This window comes from Pelodiscus sinensis, chromosome 4 (assembly GCF_049634645.1).
Source record: "Pelodiscus sinensis isolate JC-2024 chromosome 4, ASM4963464v1, whole genome shotgun sequence".
Classification (NCBI taxonomy): Eukaryota; Metazoa; Chordata; order Testudines; family Trionychidae; genus Pelodiscus; species Pelodiscus sinensis.
The window spans coordinates 84,072,198-84,087,844 of record NC_134714.1 but is presented as its reverse complement, the minus strand read 5'-3'; the positions used below and the strand labels follow the sequence as shown (position 1 = coordinate 84,087,844).

The 15,647-nt window shown below is 48.9% G+C and overlaps 1 protein-coding gene across 3 annotated transcripts in view; it reads left to right on the top strand.

Annotated features, from left to right (window-relative positions):
• The window catches only part of AMBRA1 (autophagy and beclin 1 regulator 1), a 224,049-nt gene extending 208,833 nt beyond the window's left edge, over positions 1 to 15,216 (top strand). For all 3 annotated transcript variants that reach the window (XM_075927593.1, XM_075927595.1, XM_075927594.1), the window contains one exon: positions 13,546 to 15,216. In XM_075927593.1, the coding sequence (XP_075783708.1) occupies positions 13,546 to 14,024 (479 nt within the window). In that variant the 3' untranslated portion in view covers positions 14,025 to 15,216. The remainder of the gene's footprint in view (positions 1 to 13,545) is intronic.
• The last annotated feature ends 431 nt before the right edge of the window (positions 15,217 to 15,647 follow it).

Sequence of the window (15,647 nt, the reverse complement as noted above, 5' to 3'; positions counted from 1 at the left end):
CTTGTGTACATACTCACAGTAATACTAGTGATCAGTATTATTAGCTTTCTACTGATATCTTGCTTGATACCTTTTTGAACAGAAGTTATAACGTTAACAAGTAGGAATAGATTCAACTGTTCAGATCAGCTGAAACTTGACACCAGTGAGCCCCTTTCTCTCTGGGACTGGGATGAGGTCATAGTCGATAGACTGGGTCCTTTGGCTCCTCTGTGACTCACACCCCCACCAGTTACCCAGCACAATTACAGCATTACTGACCTACTTCTTCCGAGAATCAGTTAAAACTTTGCTCTAACATAGCCTGAGCCACATTGGTAACCTTTGGAGTCTGCTCAGTGATTGTGTGAAATCAGCTGTTTTGTTGGTACCATTCCTTCCTTGATGTTACTTGTATTGTCCATGCTTTCATATAGTCCTCTTGGTTTACTGTGGACAAACACATTGCTAGGTTGTTTTTAGTCGCCTTTGGCAGCAGATTCAGAAGTAGGTAATACTGAGTCAGAGCATCTCATGCTTTAGGGCTACATCTGTGTTGAAGATCCCATGGTAGCTTTAGCACTGTCACATAGCTTCATTTGTGCTGGAAATATTGGGAGCACAGATGTAGAGTGACCGCCAGTGTTATCCCACTGTCTCATCTAACCCTGCCTGAAATAGGGTCAGGCTGGCTATTAGCTGATCCACATTAATGCTCCTGCCATATCTGGCACCAGCAGAGATGCACAACACACTGGGCTGTTGAGAAGCCTTGCTGCCTTTTAATTGCTTTCTTGTTTTCTGCATCTGCCAAATCGTCAACTATACAGCATTTTTGCTGCCATTTTAAAAGGGAAACAGCATTGTCTACTGGTAAGATCACAAAGCTAGAAAACAGGGACTCCTAAACATGAATCCCAATGCCACCACTAACTCAGTGTCTTCCCTTGAGCATGTTGTTTAATCTGTCTGTTGGGGATAAACTTATTTGTAGTACATCCCAGAGTGAGTTGTGATGCTTAAATTGTGTTTTGTATTGAGCTCTGCAGCTGTAAAACACTGTATCAGAGCTTAGTATTATTATTGGAAGCACTCAGCAGGATGGATGAAACAGATATGAGTCTGGGCAGCACCAAGGGAAGCGATTAGTGACCAGATTAGTGACCAGGAGAGAGAGTAAAGCAAATGAACATTGTAGCTCCTTTGGAAACAAGGGTATGGCCTTCTGAACCACCTGGCCATCCCCTCTCCTGGTGTGAGGAATTCCTTATTCTAGTGTTCTCACAGCTACATACTTTCTATGGAAAAAAATATACAGTGTAGCAACAGAAATCTAATTACGCACTCTCTGTGTGTAAATACAGTCTCCTTCTCTCCCTGCTAAGCTCTACAGAAACTTTGCCTTTCTGATTGTCTTTGTGCTTGCTTTGGAAGAATGACTGTACAGGGAGTGAATTTATTAGAAGTAAATCCCTCTTGTGCACATGTAGCCTTTTCCATTAGTTAATCGCTGCCTTGTGAACTGCGTTGCCTGTGAAGCATGCATAAGCCAGAAGACACACGTTTGGGTGAAAGGCAAAGACGGGCACTAAAATTACTGAAACATGTGTGTCTTTCCTGTTTCCTTTTAATTTAACAAATGTAGGGGAAATTCTGATTGTGCTGTAATACCGAGTGTCTGTAAATGAAAAGCACCTGTTTGGAATTTACATTACTAAGTTTCCCTGCCAATGCAGAGATGCACTGGGGAGGGTTTTGCTTGCCTAATGGCCAAATTCAATCTCACTTAGAAATCAGGAGGATCTCCTACCACACTGACCTTTAGGAAATGTGAGTTCTAACCCAGACCATGTCAGAAATGACATGAGTCTGATGGGTTCCATTTTAGTCCTTTGTTGCCATTTGAACACATCATGAAATCAACATGATTGTGCTGAATTGGTGGTGTTTATCAGGAGGTGCCCGGGAATGGAATATTAAAGGAGAAGTGCTATGGATTAAGTTTGAGAAATGTTGGCAGAGTGGGGTGAGGGAAGCTTCTGTGAGAGCCTGCCTGCCCTATCCCTGCCCTTAACACTATGTATTCCTCCCCTCTCTTTTATGATCACTACCTTAACTTAAAACAAAATATACTCTGATAGACATATGACCTGAGACCTTAGAGATGATGTATCTCTACCTCAGTGAACTGGATGCTTACAGGTGGAGAGAGGTACTAAAAATAATTGCACTGGGCTAGTATATGCTGAACCTCCCAAGCAGCCAGGACATGTCATGTATGCCTGAAACACTCCAACCAGATCCTGGAGTAAATGGAGTACCCTGTGAAGATCTCAACCATGGTTTCCTCAACCATGAGGAAACACACATTTAAGGCCTTGTCTAGCAGAGTGGCTATGCCACTGTAGTACAATAGCTGTGGTGTTATGAATTCTGTTAGGGTTCATCTACACTGCACCGTTATTTCAAGATAATGAAACTTCTGTAAATTTCATTCTACAAGGAATAACGCCTGTTCCGAAATAGCTATTTGTAAATAAGGCGAGTGTAGACACTCCACTGCTGCTATTTCAAAATAGCCCCTCACAAGAGCCATTCAAAGTTGTTCCTCCCTAATGCCTCCTGGGGCTCTAAATCGAGAGAGTACATCTACATTAGGGAAGCCTGCCTCAGACTAATTTTGAGACTTCCCTGCAGTGTAGACGTGCTATTTCGAAATAAGCGTGCAGTGTAGATGTACTCTTACTGTTTTATAAGAGAGCCTCTGATGAAAAGGGCTAGTTAGATTTCTTTGAGTGGCATATATCATCAGATCTTTGTGGTTCCTGTCAAGTTCCTTTTCTCCAAAGGTCAAATTGTAGATTAGGAAAGGCAATGGTACTCCAAAGATCTTCTCACCAAATAGATTCTACCTATGTGTCTAATTTTGGTGATTTACTGCTGAGTAGTGTGTGCTAATGATTTAAAGGACTGTTCCTGCTTTTGGAGCTTGACAGGGCTCCCTGAGTTTAGTTGCCACTCAGTGGGACTTGAATGTGGCCATGGACTCTGCTACAGTTAGTTAATAGATTCCAAGACAGGACCATTGTGATCATCTGGTTTGACCTTCTTTATAGCAGTGGCCACATAATTTTCCCAAAGTAATTCCTAGAGGATAGCTTTGTGGAAAAACTTCCAGTCTTGATTTAAATCCTTGGGCTTTGGTGCTTGATTGTGGAAAAATTAAATGGTGGTATCCCATAGGGCACTAAAATCAGCCATCACTCAAAGTAGAAATGCAGAACTGTGTAACAAGGGAACAGAAAGGTCACAAGGTATGAAATAATCTGAGGGGTAGCCATATTAGTCTGTAACTTCAAAAATGAGTAGTTCTGTGGCACCTTGGAGACTAACCAAATTATATAGCTTTTCTGGGCAAAACCCACTTCATCAGATGAATTGGAGAACAAAATAACATGGAGGAAGATGCTAGTATGCCATACTGCCACAAATCAGCCCAATCCAAGCCCTCATAGAGCAGTCTGGCAGAGGACATGTGAGCTGGTTTGTAACCACTGAGGAGGATGATTCTGCCATACTCAGTAATATGGTTTTGGAGCTAGATGTCCAGACTGGTGGAATCCCCTACTCTTTGGGATAAGTATCCATTAGCTATGCCTACAGTTTTACATTTGTTTTGGAATAGAAATAGGATTTTCTTGGACCTTTGGGATGTATCTTATAACATTGATGCTGTAGGCAGCTCCGTGTAATGTTTGCATTCCTTGAAAGATCCCAACTTGCAGGCTTTGGGCTATTTGTTGGGCTGGGATCTTGTTCTGTGCTTGTCAGCCTGGAGTTGGTTTATCCCCATGCCAGGTGATTGGCAAAGCAGTTCAGGTGTTTCAAGGTCAGTTTCTGCTGCAAGATGAATTCTGACATAAGAGCAACCCAGGTGGAAGATGAGCAGCTGTTCCTGCTCCATGTGATCCATTCACATTCCACTCAGTACCCTCACTTTTGCAGAGCTAGCTGCCTGCTAATCTGAATTCTCTACCTCTGGTGTGATGTGGGGTCTCTGCTGCTTTTCTAGCCCACAAAGAATTGCCATTGTCTCCTGGCTGAGGCCATGTTGCTGCAATGTGAGCCTTACCTAAAGCCATCTGCTGTGCCACTTGCCCTGGTAACTCCGCCCCTCTTATTTCTGCTCATTGCTATTAATTCTGAGACGAGCTGTTAGGAAAGAGCACCGTGTTCCAAAAGGAGGGGCTTGGGATCATGGAGAGACTTTTCTGAGCAGCTGCTTAGCTCTGTGGAAAATTCACTGGCACTCACAATTGTTGCTCTGAGGACAGTGTTCCCAAGACCTACCAGAGCAGTTTGTTTGAGAAAGATCCACTTTTGGGGGAGTCAGAGTCCTGCCCTATCCAGAAACAAAAGGGAGTGTGTCACTCTAGTGTGTGGGAGAAATGTGTACTCTGCTGAGCAGGCTGACTCAGCCCTCCTAAGAAAAATGCTATAGGGGCCAGCTAGGCGAGGCAGACCACTAGGCCAGCCTCTGTACAATGTGCAAGGGGCTTTACAGGGCCCAAGAAGTCCCAATGATGAGGAGAGATTAAATAGCCTCTTAGTGGGAAAGGCTCTGTCACTTATCTCATTTCTCTTATATTAGCTCTCTGCTTACACTGATCACTAGCCAGAATCCCCAGTGGAGCCTGAAAGAGATAGAAGACCTGTAGTGAGACACCCAGTCATCAACCACAATTCCCCTCATTTCTGTTCTGATCTTATCCAACTGATGGGACAGTTTGTGAGACACTCTGTGCTACGTAGTAGCTTAGGCAATTGCTAAATATTTGGGAGAAAGAGGGAAAGCAAAGGTACAAGCTGGATGAAGGAAAGAGCAAGATGTGCTGCACAGCTGGCCAAACCAGTACAGTGGGTGCAGCGATGATATTGCAGGCCAATGCCCGCACATCTTTTGTTAGAAGCTCTAGTACGTGTTTCTCTGCACTATAAGGTTTCTTAATCTGATCGCTTCTGACATGATAAATTGCCAAACACAGGTCCTGCTGTTGTGGAATCAGCATTTGCTCTCTGAGTAGGCAACTGCCTCACAGCCTGGAATTCCTCTCCAGCCACGTGATCTGAATAAAGGAGTGGAGGGAGAGTTAGGGGTGGCATGGCATGTGCTGCCTGAAGGCTGCTTGCACTGAGTGTTGATATTCAGCACATGCTCTGAATGTCTGGAAGTGTCAAAGGCAGGAGTACCAGCTGATAGCCCTGGCTGACTTGTAGCCCAGGGTCGGGGGGGGGGGGGGGGAATACTAGGTATTCACAGCTTCTAAAGTTAGGCACTGGTTTGCATGCTCCAAGGCAATATTGTGAGTTCTGGATTTTTAATGCTTTCTATTTCCAGCATTGCCAGAGACTTAACAAAAGACTTAATTATTCACATTGGTGCAGTCTGAATTGTGATCAATATGCGACTGATGTTCTTACCAAAGCCATTCAATCTATGGCTAGCTGAAGATGAGATGCTAACTGAAGCTCAACCTCTGAACGGTGGTGGTTTTGCCCAGAGAAAGGGTTGAAGTGTCTGGAGGAACTTGCTTGCTCAGTGGATGTCCTCCCTTTGCCCCAGGCAGCTAGGTAGATGTTGCGAGAATGGCCGCCTAGAGCTGAATGTACAATCTCATGTCTTGGTGGTGGCTAGAAGAAGCTTTCGTCTCTTGGGATGTGATCTTTATGAAGATACCAGTTGCACTGTGGTGATTTTTCACTAAGAGAGATTAGTGCAGATCTACTCAACATCCTTTGAACATAACCTCCACTGGAAACACACTCCACAGTGGCCAGGCATCTCCTAGGCGGGATGAGCATTGAAGGACACAAGTCGACAGGCTGGCTTGAAAAGACGGGTACAGGGTGTCGACATTTTCAGTCCCCAGGGAGGAGGTGCCGGGAGCACCGGGGCATTGTGGGAAGTGATTTGTATTTATGCCTGTCAGTGTGAAAGAAGATATTTGCATATATATGCAACCACACTTAAGTTGCAACCCTCAGCATGTGTGTGAATATTGTGGGCCCTGGGGTTTCCAAAGTTGAGTAGCCCTGGTTTCTGTGTGGCTGCCCTTGAAAAGTAGTTGTACCCAGCACCTAGTGCTGGAGGCAACAGCAGGACTGCTGTGATGGTAAAAATCAGTGATCTGCACTCTGCTTTGGCTGCTACTAGCCCCAAGAGTGAGCACTTTGGTCAGTCGTTGGGTAGAATATCCTCCCAGCCTGCACTAGCTGAGGGGGGTACTGTGTCCACTGCCCTGTCTAGATCCTGTTAGCAGGAGAAAAAGGACCTTCTCTCCTGAGGGGCCTGCATCTTTGCCTTGTACACACTCGTGCTCCATGTATCCTCTGAGGAGGCTGTGTTGTGTTTTTATTGCTTCTTTCGTGGTTAGGGGCTGGTTTATGGGGGCTCCTCACACTAGTGAGCTCTTGGTCACAAGCACTTGAAGTAAAAATGAATAATTCAACCTAAATAAACTCTGCCCCAGAACGTTCTGTCCTTTTCAACTTATGGTCCGTGGACCTCTGGAGATCCCTCGACTATGTCAAAGATTTCCATAGGAAACCATACTTCCATTCAAAATCTTGTAGGGGTCTGCAAATGGAAAAAAGATTTAAAAACCTCTGCCCTCAACAGATGGTGGCTGCTACCATGCAGATAATCCATGGGATTTCTGAACTTCACCATCCATGTCCCCAAAATCAAACAACCATGCTACAGTCCTGGGGCTCTCCTGGCTTCCACTTGCCTCCAGAAAGGAGGGATTCAGAGCTGCTAACCACGTGGTTCAACTTTGCCCCCACCCTTGAGTTTCCATTCTGTGGCTAGCCTGCCCCGGATGACTCTTGTCCATGTGTGTATCCCACCTAGTGAAATGTCAGGAGAGAGGTTAATGCCCAGATGAAATAACCATTTATCTCTCTGCCCTGTGAGTGAGGCTGGAATTCCATTGTAAGGTGTCTCTGGTGAGATTCTGCCCAGCAAACTCAAGCCTCAGCGCTGTTCTCACTTCCATCTCTCCCACATTCGTGTTGTCTGTAAATCCTGCCTTCTTCCTACGCAGCTTCTCCAAAACCATTTCCCCACGTCCATCCTCATGACTAAAACCCTTGTTGGGTCACTGACTCTTCTCTGCCTGCCTCCGCCTTGGCCTCCCAGATGCTTACTCCACTTGTTCCCCAGAATGCTACCACAAAGCCTCTTCCCTGCTGCTACTCTCAGCACATCTGAGCCTTCTTAATCCCCACTCTAGTTGCAATTGGCCATTTATCTGGTGCACACTCCTCTTCCTTTTCTTTGTGGCCCTGCATAGCCTGTCTGCCTCTGGGTGAAGAGCAATCAAGCTGCAGACTTCCCTTCATTTCATTCTCACACTTGATCAACTCTGCACCTTTCTCTGTGCAGCACCCATCTGTGCCTTCCAGACAACTGCCCTCTCCTCCACACACCAGCCCTTCCTCCTCAATGCCAGTAAATGATGGTATCCATCCTTTTCAATGAAACCTCCAAACCAGGCCAGCCACTCTGCCTGCCCATCCAGTCTTGCTTGTCGCAGCCTCCCATCCCCAACTGCTTTGATCTGTGCTTTGTCTAGTTAGGGTAAGCTTCATGGGGCAGGTATCTAATAATTGTTTCTGTCTTTTAAGCGCCTAGTCCACTGTTGGTGCCATGAATAATAAAAACTCATAAGTGAAAGTTACATGCCTAGAACAGGGCTGGACCGAGGTATTCTGGTGTCCCGGGCACGGGCACGTGGCGCCGCCCCTGGGCGCATGGCGCATGAGCAGGCCCACCCGTAGGGAGCGGGCCTACCCCTCTAGGGTGCACGGGCCTGCCCCCAGGACACACGGTGTATGCGCGGCCTGGCTACAGCCGCTGGCGTGCAGCCCGGGGCCCACCCTTAGGGCACATGGTGCAAGCGTGGCCCAGTCCGGCCTGGTTGGTGCTGCTGGCACGCGCACCGGACCATGTAGGGCCCCGCGGCCATTGGGGAAAGGGCGCTGCTGGCTGGTGCTGTGGGAGCTGGGCATGCGGCACCTGATGGCAGTTGTAAGGGACACCACATGCCCCTTACAGCTGCCATCAGGTGCCCCCCATCGGTTGGCACCCTGGGAAGCTCCCGGCTCTCCCATGCCTCCATCCAGCCCTGGCCTGGAACTGCAGTCCTGTAAATCACAGCAAGTCTGTCTATTTCTGGTTATTACTAAGGACGTTAAGTATTGTGTAATTGACTAATCAAGTAGTCAATGCTTTTTTGCATTGATTGTTCGATTAGTTGATAGGGCGGTGCTGCCTCTTTGAAGTGCTATGGTGGTGTTTCAAAGGGGCAGTGATGCACAGAGCCCAGGATCAGCTGGGGACTCCCTAGCTGAACCCAGGCTTCACGCAGCACTGCCACTTTGAAATGCCACAGCTAGTGTTTCAAAGGGGCAGCACTGCAGAGAGCCTGGGTTCCCCCTGCCTTGCTGTCCCTATCTCAGAGTCAGGAACAGGGGGGAGTGACTAGTCAACTAGTCCTTCACATCCCTAGTTACTACCCCACCAAAGTTAGGAAACATACTGTTCCCTGCTCTCACCAGGACTGGAGAGCACTGCTGGATCTGAGGGTGTTGTAGGGGTTAATGTAGCAAGGCAGGCTAACCATGGAGCGCTGTAGGGCAGGACTGAAGTGCATGGACAAATCTGTGTGTAGAGCGCCCATTCTGAAATAGGTGCTGTAGGCCAAGACTGAAAGTATCAGCAGAGCTAATGGAAACCCAGAGCCACAGTGACAGAGGCTGCGGTAGGGCAGGATTGAGAAACGTTAGCTGAACAGAAAGGGGGAAGCTTGCACAACCTGTGCTTTCACTGCCGGTTACAGTGTAGCTGTTAAAACCAGAAAGGATCTCATCTAATCCTAGATTGAATCCAACTTCCTGTATAACACAGGCTGCAGGATTTCCCCAGTGATTCCTGCATCAAGCTCATAACTTTTACTTGAGCTATTGCGTGTGATTTAGAAAGTCATCTAATCTTTATATCAAGACTTGAAGTGAAGGAAAATCAACCATGTCCCTTGGTATGTTGTTCCAGTGGAGAAGAACTCACACTTGAAATCGTTTTACCATATTTCTACTTGTGTTCATTAAATTCACCCCTAATATTTGTGGTGTTTCTACAGCAGGGCAGAACGCTGACAGGCTCATCTCTGTACACAAGGTGCATCTCTCTAGTGTGTATGCAGTTCTGTCAGAACAAAGGTGCTTTCTACTTTTACAGCTCTTCCCCTACAGGAAAAGGGGTAACCAATACCACTATGGTCTCATCCACAATTGGTGCTGTAGGAGTGTAACTTTATGGGAGGAGGGAAGGTGAATCCACAGCTCTACTTACAATAGTTTCAATGGTACAAAAACTGTGTGCGGACTAGGCTGAATGTCTCTCGGCTCCCTCATTACAGCCATGTTCTCCAGACCACTGCCAAGAGCACTGTCAATTTTGTCCTCTAGTTCAGTGTTTTGTTGGTTTCTAAGCATGCGCATGCACACACGCACATTCTTTATAGTCTTGCTTATGCTTGAGTTCTTTCCCTTGGTGCCAGAGAAGCTGGCTCCTTTCTCCTCAGTGCTAATCCGTGCTGATGGCCCTGCGGAGTTAGGGTGTGATTTATCGCTTTAATAAGAATCAGGTAGGCTACTGCTTCCCTCTGCGGAATGACTCCGTCACATTAGTGAATCCGAACCATTCCCTGAACAGTCTGGATAAGGGTTATTGCTAGTGGAGTAAGTGGATCAGTGGCCAGACCTGTCTGCTCTGGTGACTTGTTCTGCCTCTGCGAGGCTTTATTTGCTGTAGTTTAGTTCTCCATAGAGCATGCACCTACAGTCTTGAGTCCTCTCCTCTCTGGGGAGGTGCAGGCACAAATCTTGCTATGTGCTTGCTCTGTACACACAATGGATTGCTATGCATTCCTTCCCTGCCCTCTCCTCTGTTTGGAAGGGAGAAGGGGGGACCCCCTCTGGGAGAGTCTGGTTTGTGTGAGGGAGGAAGGGTGCTGGAGGTGAGTTCTGGGCCCCTCTTGCCACATGGCAAAAAGGTTGGTTTACTGCAGTGCATGCTAAGCTGTGCTCTTCCCCTCTGGGGACTCACTGACCTTTCTCGTAGCTGGAAAGAAACACTCTGTCTTTGTGACCTTTTCACTCCACACCTGCATGGCTTGATAAGAGCTGCCTCCCAGACTGCTGTGTGTGTATCTCTGCGATACTGTTTCTCTCCTAGAGCCTGAGGGAGCTCAGAGTGGGGTGAATATGTGGTAGGGAGGGGTCTCCAGAGACTCTATGAGTGTTCTTAACCTTCATTGCCCTGCCAGTCTGGGACCTGTTCTGTTGCCGCTTCTTTCAAACCTCCTGTGCTGCAGCTAGTGCAGAATGCAATGGCTTGAGGGGGAGGCTGCACTGTGCTTAGCAGCCTGTTGCCCCCTGAACGTGCTGCATGGTCTGTCTTTTGGCTAACAAGGCCTTAGAATAGACGGACTGTGCTGGGGGGGGGAGCCTGTCTGCTGGCCTGGGCCTATTGTAGCCTCTGAGCTCAGAGCTGGTGCACTGACCTTCAGAGACGGAGCCTGCCACTGTGGAGTATATTCTGGATTAGGTGGGGCACAATAGGGAAGATTGACTCATGCTGCTCCTGGGATAGGGTGACTGTTGGCCCCCGCTGTGTGGGGTAGAGAAGTAGCATGTTTAGGCTGTGGGTTATTAAAGATGGTTTGTCATGTCAGTTGTGTAGTGTTGGCTGTGTTATCTGTGGAAGAGCCTGGCTTTAGTGGTGTGTCCATTCCATGGACCCACACCCCTGTGGCTGTTTGAGGAGCTTTACCTAGTGCCCAGCAGCTCCATGCTTAGGGGCCTTGAGACAGGGCAATGTTACCCATAGGAGGCGAGTTATATGGGCTCGTGGTGCCCATGCTCCAGGAATATTCAGAGCCAGGGGCCCTGCTCCACCAATATTTGGAGCTGGGTCTCTCTCCCGGCCCTGCCTGGAGCGGGCCCTGGCCCCCACCTGCCGGCCCACCCCCCCCCCCCCCCACACACACATCCTCACCTCTGGCCTCAGAGTGCATGCACAGCATGCTGAAACACTGCACAACAGCTGAGAGGAGAGACGCCCGGGCGTGACGTGACATCACAGCCAGGGACTTTAAAAACAGCGCGACCTAGCTCTAGGCCCGGCAAGTGGTCTGGAGCCCTGGAAGCAGCTGGGGCCCGATCACAAACTCCAGCACTGCAAACTGGAAGGAAGAAAGTAGGGTGGGGTGGGTGAGGAAGGGGCTTGTGCTGAGGGGAAGGGGGCAAGTCAGGAGAAGAAAAGGGAAGGCACCAAGGGACAGGGTGGAGGAGAGACGGTTGCCAGGTGTCCAGTATTCACCTGGACAGTCTGGTATTTTCGCTTCCTGTCTGGTTAAAAAATTCAGAGAATACCAGACACCTGAGATGTCCAGTATCTTCTGATTTTTTTTTTCCCCCTGGTCAGGAGGCAAAAATGCCAGGCACCTGGCAACCCTACAAACACTTAGCACCCGGCCCCCAGTACCCCGACCTCAGCCCCCATGCTTACCTGGTTCCCCAAGGCTGCCGGCACAAAATGACTGCTGGCCAAAAGACCTAGGGGAAGCAATGCTTTCCCCTGGATCTTAGTGCTCAATTGCTCCCCTGTTCCTATCCTTGCACTCACTCTTAAAGGGGACATGCTGTTTTTTAATTTTTTTTTTCCCTTCAACAGAATTTTTTCCTGGTGGTTTGTTTTTGTTTTGTTTTTTTTGGGGGGGGGGGGGGGAAGAGGTGTTTGGTATTTTTGTTTCAACCATCTGGCACCCTAGCCAGGGGGCCAAGTGGAGACTGAGGAAAAGGGCAGGAGGGGAGGTGTCAGTGGGAGGGGGGACAGGGTGATGCTGGGAGAGGAGAGGGTAAGAGTTTTTTGGGGGAGGGAGAGGTGCTGGGAGAAGGCTTGAAGGAAGGGATGGGCATGAGGAGGTGGGGATGGAGCAAGTCATGTGTGAGGGCACAGGGGCATGAGGGGAACGGGGCAGAGGGTGGTGAGGGGGTGGGCATTAGGGAAAAAGAGGGTAAAGTGGACAGGGGCAGTGAGGGAAGGGAGGGTGCAGGGGATTCTGGGGGTGAAGCAGAAGGGCAGACACCTGCAGGGGAGGGACCAGCACTAGAGGAGAGAGGCAGGGCAGGTGTGTAGAGGAAGGTTTTAGGAGAGAGGATGAGAAGGGGTGGCTCATATGATCAGAGTGGGGCTAGTGGAAGAGTGGGCACAGGGGGGAGAGAAGGGCTGGTGGAGGGGGGCAGGTCTCAGGAGGAGTGAGGGCAGTGAGAAGGGCAGGAGTCTGAGTCAGGACAGCAGAGGAGGGTGAGGGGTTGGGGGGGGCAGCAGGCACCAGGGGAGCTGATGGAGCAAGGGGAGGAGACATGGCAGCAGAGAGAAAGGGTAGAAGTTTATAAGATATTTATTAATAACTTGGGTGCCACAGTGGCACATCTAAACAAGCCACGTGAATGCAGTACTGGTGCACAACACACAATTCATTCTGCTCATGGGAGGAAACTCTTAGAGGGAACACTTCCCCAGCCTCTCCGCCCCTGAGTTAATGCCACAAACAGTGGGTTAATGCAATTGCAGGATAGTTGCATGAGGGAGGGTTGGTGGAGGCCAAACTAATCCCTATTGGTAGGAGGATGGTAGGAAAAGTCCTTAGAGAGGGGACTTTACTTCTGGTCATGTGTCCATCAGAGAAAACATTAAGAACATTCCCACTTCATCACAACAGGTAAAACATAATATAATATAATATAATATAATTATAATATAATATAATATAATATAAAATTAATTATAATAATCTGATGCACAATGGAATCCACAATGGGTTCGTTCCATGCTTATGCTACTATGGTGTTTGTGTGGATAACCCAGGAAAAAAGGGTGCAAATATTTTTTTAAAGGGTGAAATATGTATATTTCAATATATATTGAATATTCAATATATTCAATATAATATATTGAAGTGGGCGAGTGCTGCTGCTGACTTTCCACTTTTACATTATTTAATAAAATATATATCGGCTTACGGGGCAGGAGGGGGGGACGACTAGACCCATTCTGAGCACCACCGAAAATTATACAAACCTGCCGCCCCTGATGTTACCCACCCCTGATGCCAGCTGGCTGGGAGTGCTCAGCACTCTGTCCTGTGGGCTGGGAGCTTGTGGCTTGGGCAGATGTTCTTTCCTGCAGGATGTGGTGGCAGAGTCGGATTCCTCTTGTTTGGCAAATACAGTAAAACTCCAGGGTCTGTGTGATGCAAACCCTGCACATCTGTAGAGGAGGGAGTGCATCTTGCAGCTGGTGTGTCCTAGTCCATGTACGCCATGCTGCATCTGGCCAGCCTGCTTCCTGCTTTCTAGCTGGCCAGTGTGACTTTCTTTGTCCTGTCGTCCTTGTGTCTCGAGCCTGACGGCCACTTCTTGTGTTCTCTCTTCCAGGTGATGGTCCGGAATACGGAGCCAGTGGGGACGATGCCCTCAGCAGGATCCAGAGGCTGATGGCTGAGGGAGGCATGACGGCGGTGGTCCAGCGGGAGCAGAGCACCACTATGGCATCCATGGGCGGCTTTGGCAACAACATCATTGTGAGCCACCGGATTCACCGCAGCTCTCAGACTGGTGTGGAGTCCATGGGAGCTGATGGTGCCTTGATGCAGCAGTCCACCTCACATGAGCTGGAGGGACGGATCCCATCAGAGTCTCTGCAGCTGGTAGAGCATGGCCAGAGCCTGCTGACAGCCCCTGGTAGTAGTGAAGGACAAGGAGCCGATGGACTAGATCTGCCAGAGCAGGCCCAGTCCTCTATGGACACTGAGGGACCAATTGAATACAGTGACCTAACCAATAACAACCATCTTCCTGACAATGCCAACTACTATAGTAACAACAGCACCAGTGGGGAGTCGCGGAACAGGTAGAGATGAATTGTGTCTTGGTGCTACCCTTGTATTGCTAAGCTGAGACCTGTACCTCACAGTTGATGAGGAGCTGGAAGAGTGGGGCATTGTGGCTCTGATTGGATTACGGTAATTGAGAGGGCATCTGTACCTGTAGGGAGGGGAGGAAACGGAAACCACCAAATCTAAGGGGGCCCCAGAGGGAAGAAGCTTTCTTTGGTCTTAGCTTCCAGCACCCATGTTACTGCCCAGTTTCTCCGAGAACATTACCAACCCCTAACAATGCTCATTGAGCCTCATGCAAATTCCCCAGCTCACTGGGAGTCCCTGGGCTTAGCCCTAACCCGGCAGTGCTGTAAATGGCATCATTCGTAAAAGGAGTGTTTCCCCCTGCTCGTCCCCAGCCCCAGGGACTGCTCAGAAGAACATCGGTGAAGGCGGGGGGCCTGCAGGGTCCTCCAGAGACAAGCAACCCTATTGGGCATGTCCTCTATTTGGTGCCATGGGATCAGCCATTGGAGGGGGGAGTGGTTTGGGCCACGGTCCCCCTCCATGAGATTGCCATAGTGCTCCTTGGGGCTGGAGCACTTTGGTGACTAAAGATCATTAGTACTGTCCAATCTGTGGTCTTCCCAGGGCAGGCCTAGAGCAGGAAGAGCCAGGCTTTAGGCTTCACCATCCTTTATCTGCCCAAGAGCATCTCAGACGTGGGGACCTTTTCTCTGAGTCTCAGCTTAGCACCAAGCTGCTATCAATGGGGGAACAGACTAGGGGGCAAATACAGGATGCAGGAGAGAGGTGGGATTGGCTCCCCTGGTAAGGGTGCAGTTTGCACAAGGATACTCCAATATCTTCCCACCCCCAGCTGTGCCAACAGTAACATGAATGAGCCATCTTGGTGAAGCCTGCCAGTATCATGGAACCATTGGCTGGTTGCACTTCCCTTGGGCATGGGAGTGGTTCCAGCTCCAGGTCAGGGCATGAGGTATGGGTCTGTGACGTAAGGTGTTGCATGTGAAATCTTGACCTTGTACATGTAGTTTCTAGTGGAGAAATCAAGGCTCTGATAATATTTTGTTTTTAGTCTAAAATGTGATTTTCCTTTTCGTTTGTAACTCTCCATCCAAGCTTGTGGCAGGAGGGTAGGGGGAGAGTCTGAGTGCTAACGAGGGAAACACCAAAGATCAACGTCATTAAAATATGACAAACCCTTCTCTGGCCTGCTTGTCTTCTCTTGTGTGCTGGGGGAGTGTGTGTTTGAGTGCTCGGCCCTGCCATAGCACCTCAGCCAGGACCCAGGGCTCCAGGGTCTTCATAAGCATTAACCTCATGTGCTCTCTCACCCTCCCTCCCGCCCCCACCTTCCCAGCAGAGGAGGTAGAATCACCTCCCTGTTAGAAATGCAAAGTCACTGGAGTGGCTGGCTAGTGCCTTGCTCTAACCATTGCACAGCTGGGTACATTCCTCCCTGGTTTTTCCCATCGCTCTCCCAGGTAGCTGAATTCAACCATTTTCTGCCAAGAGATTAGGGACACTGTCCTTCCTGTCCAACCCCAAGAGAGCCAGGAGACCTCTGCCTGCCTTCTTCCTGGCAGCGACGGAGTGGCAGCGACAGGCCTGTTTCAGAGAAGGGACAGTGCTCTG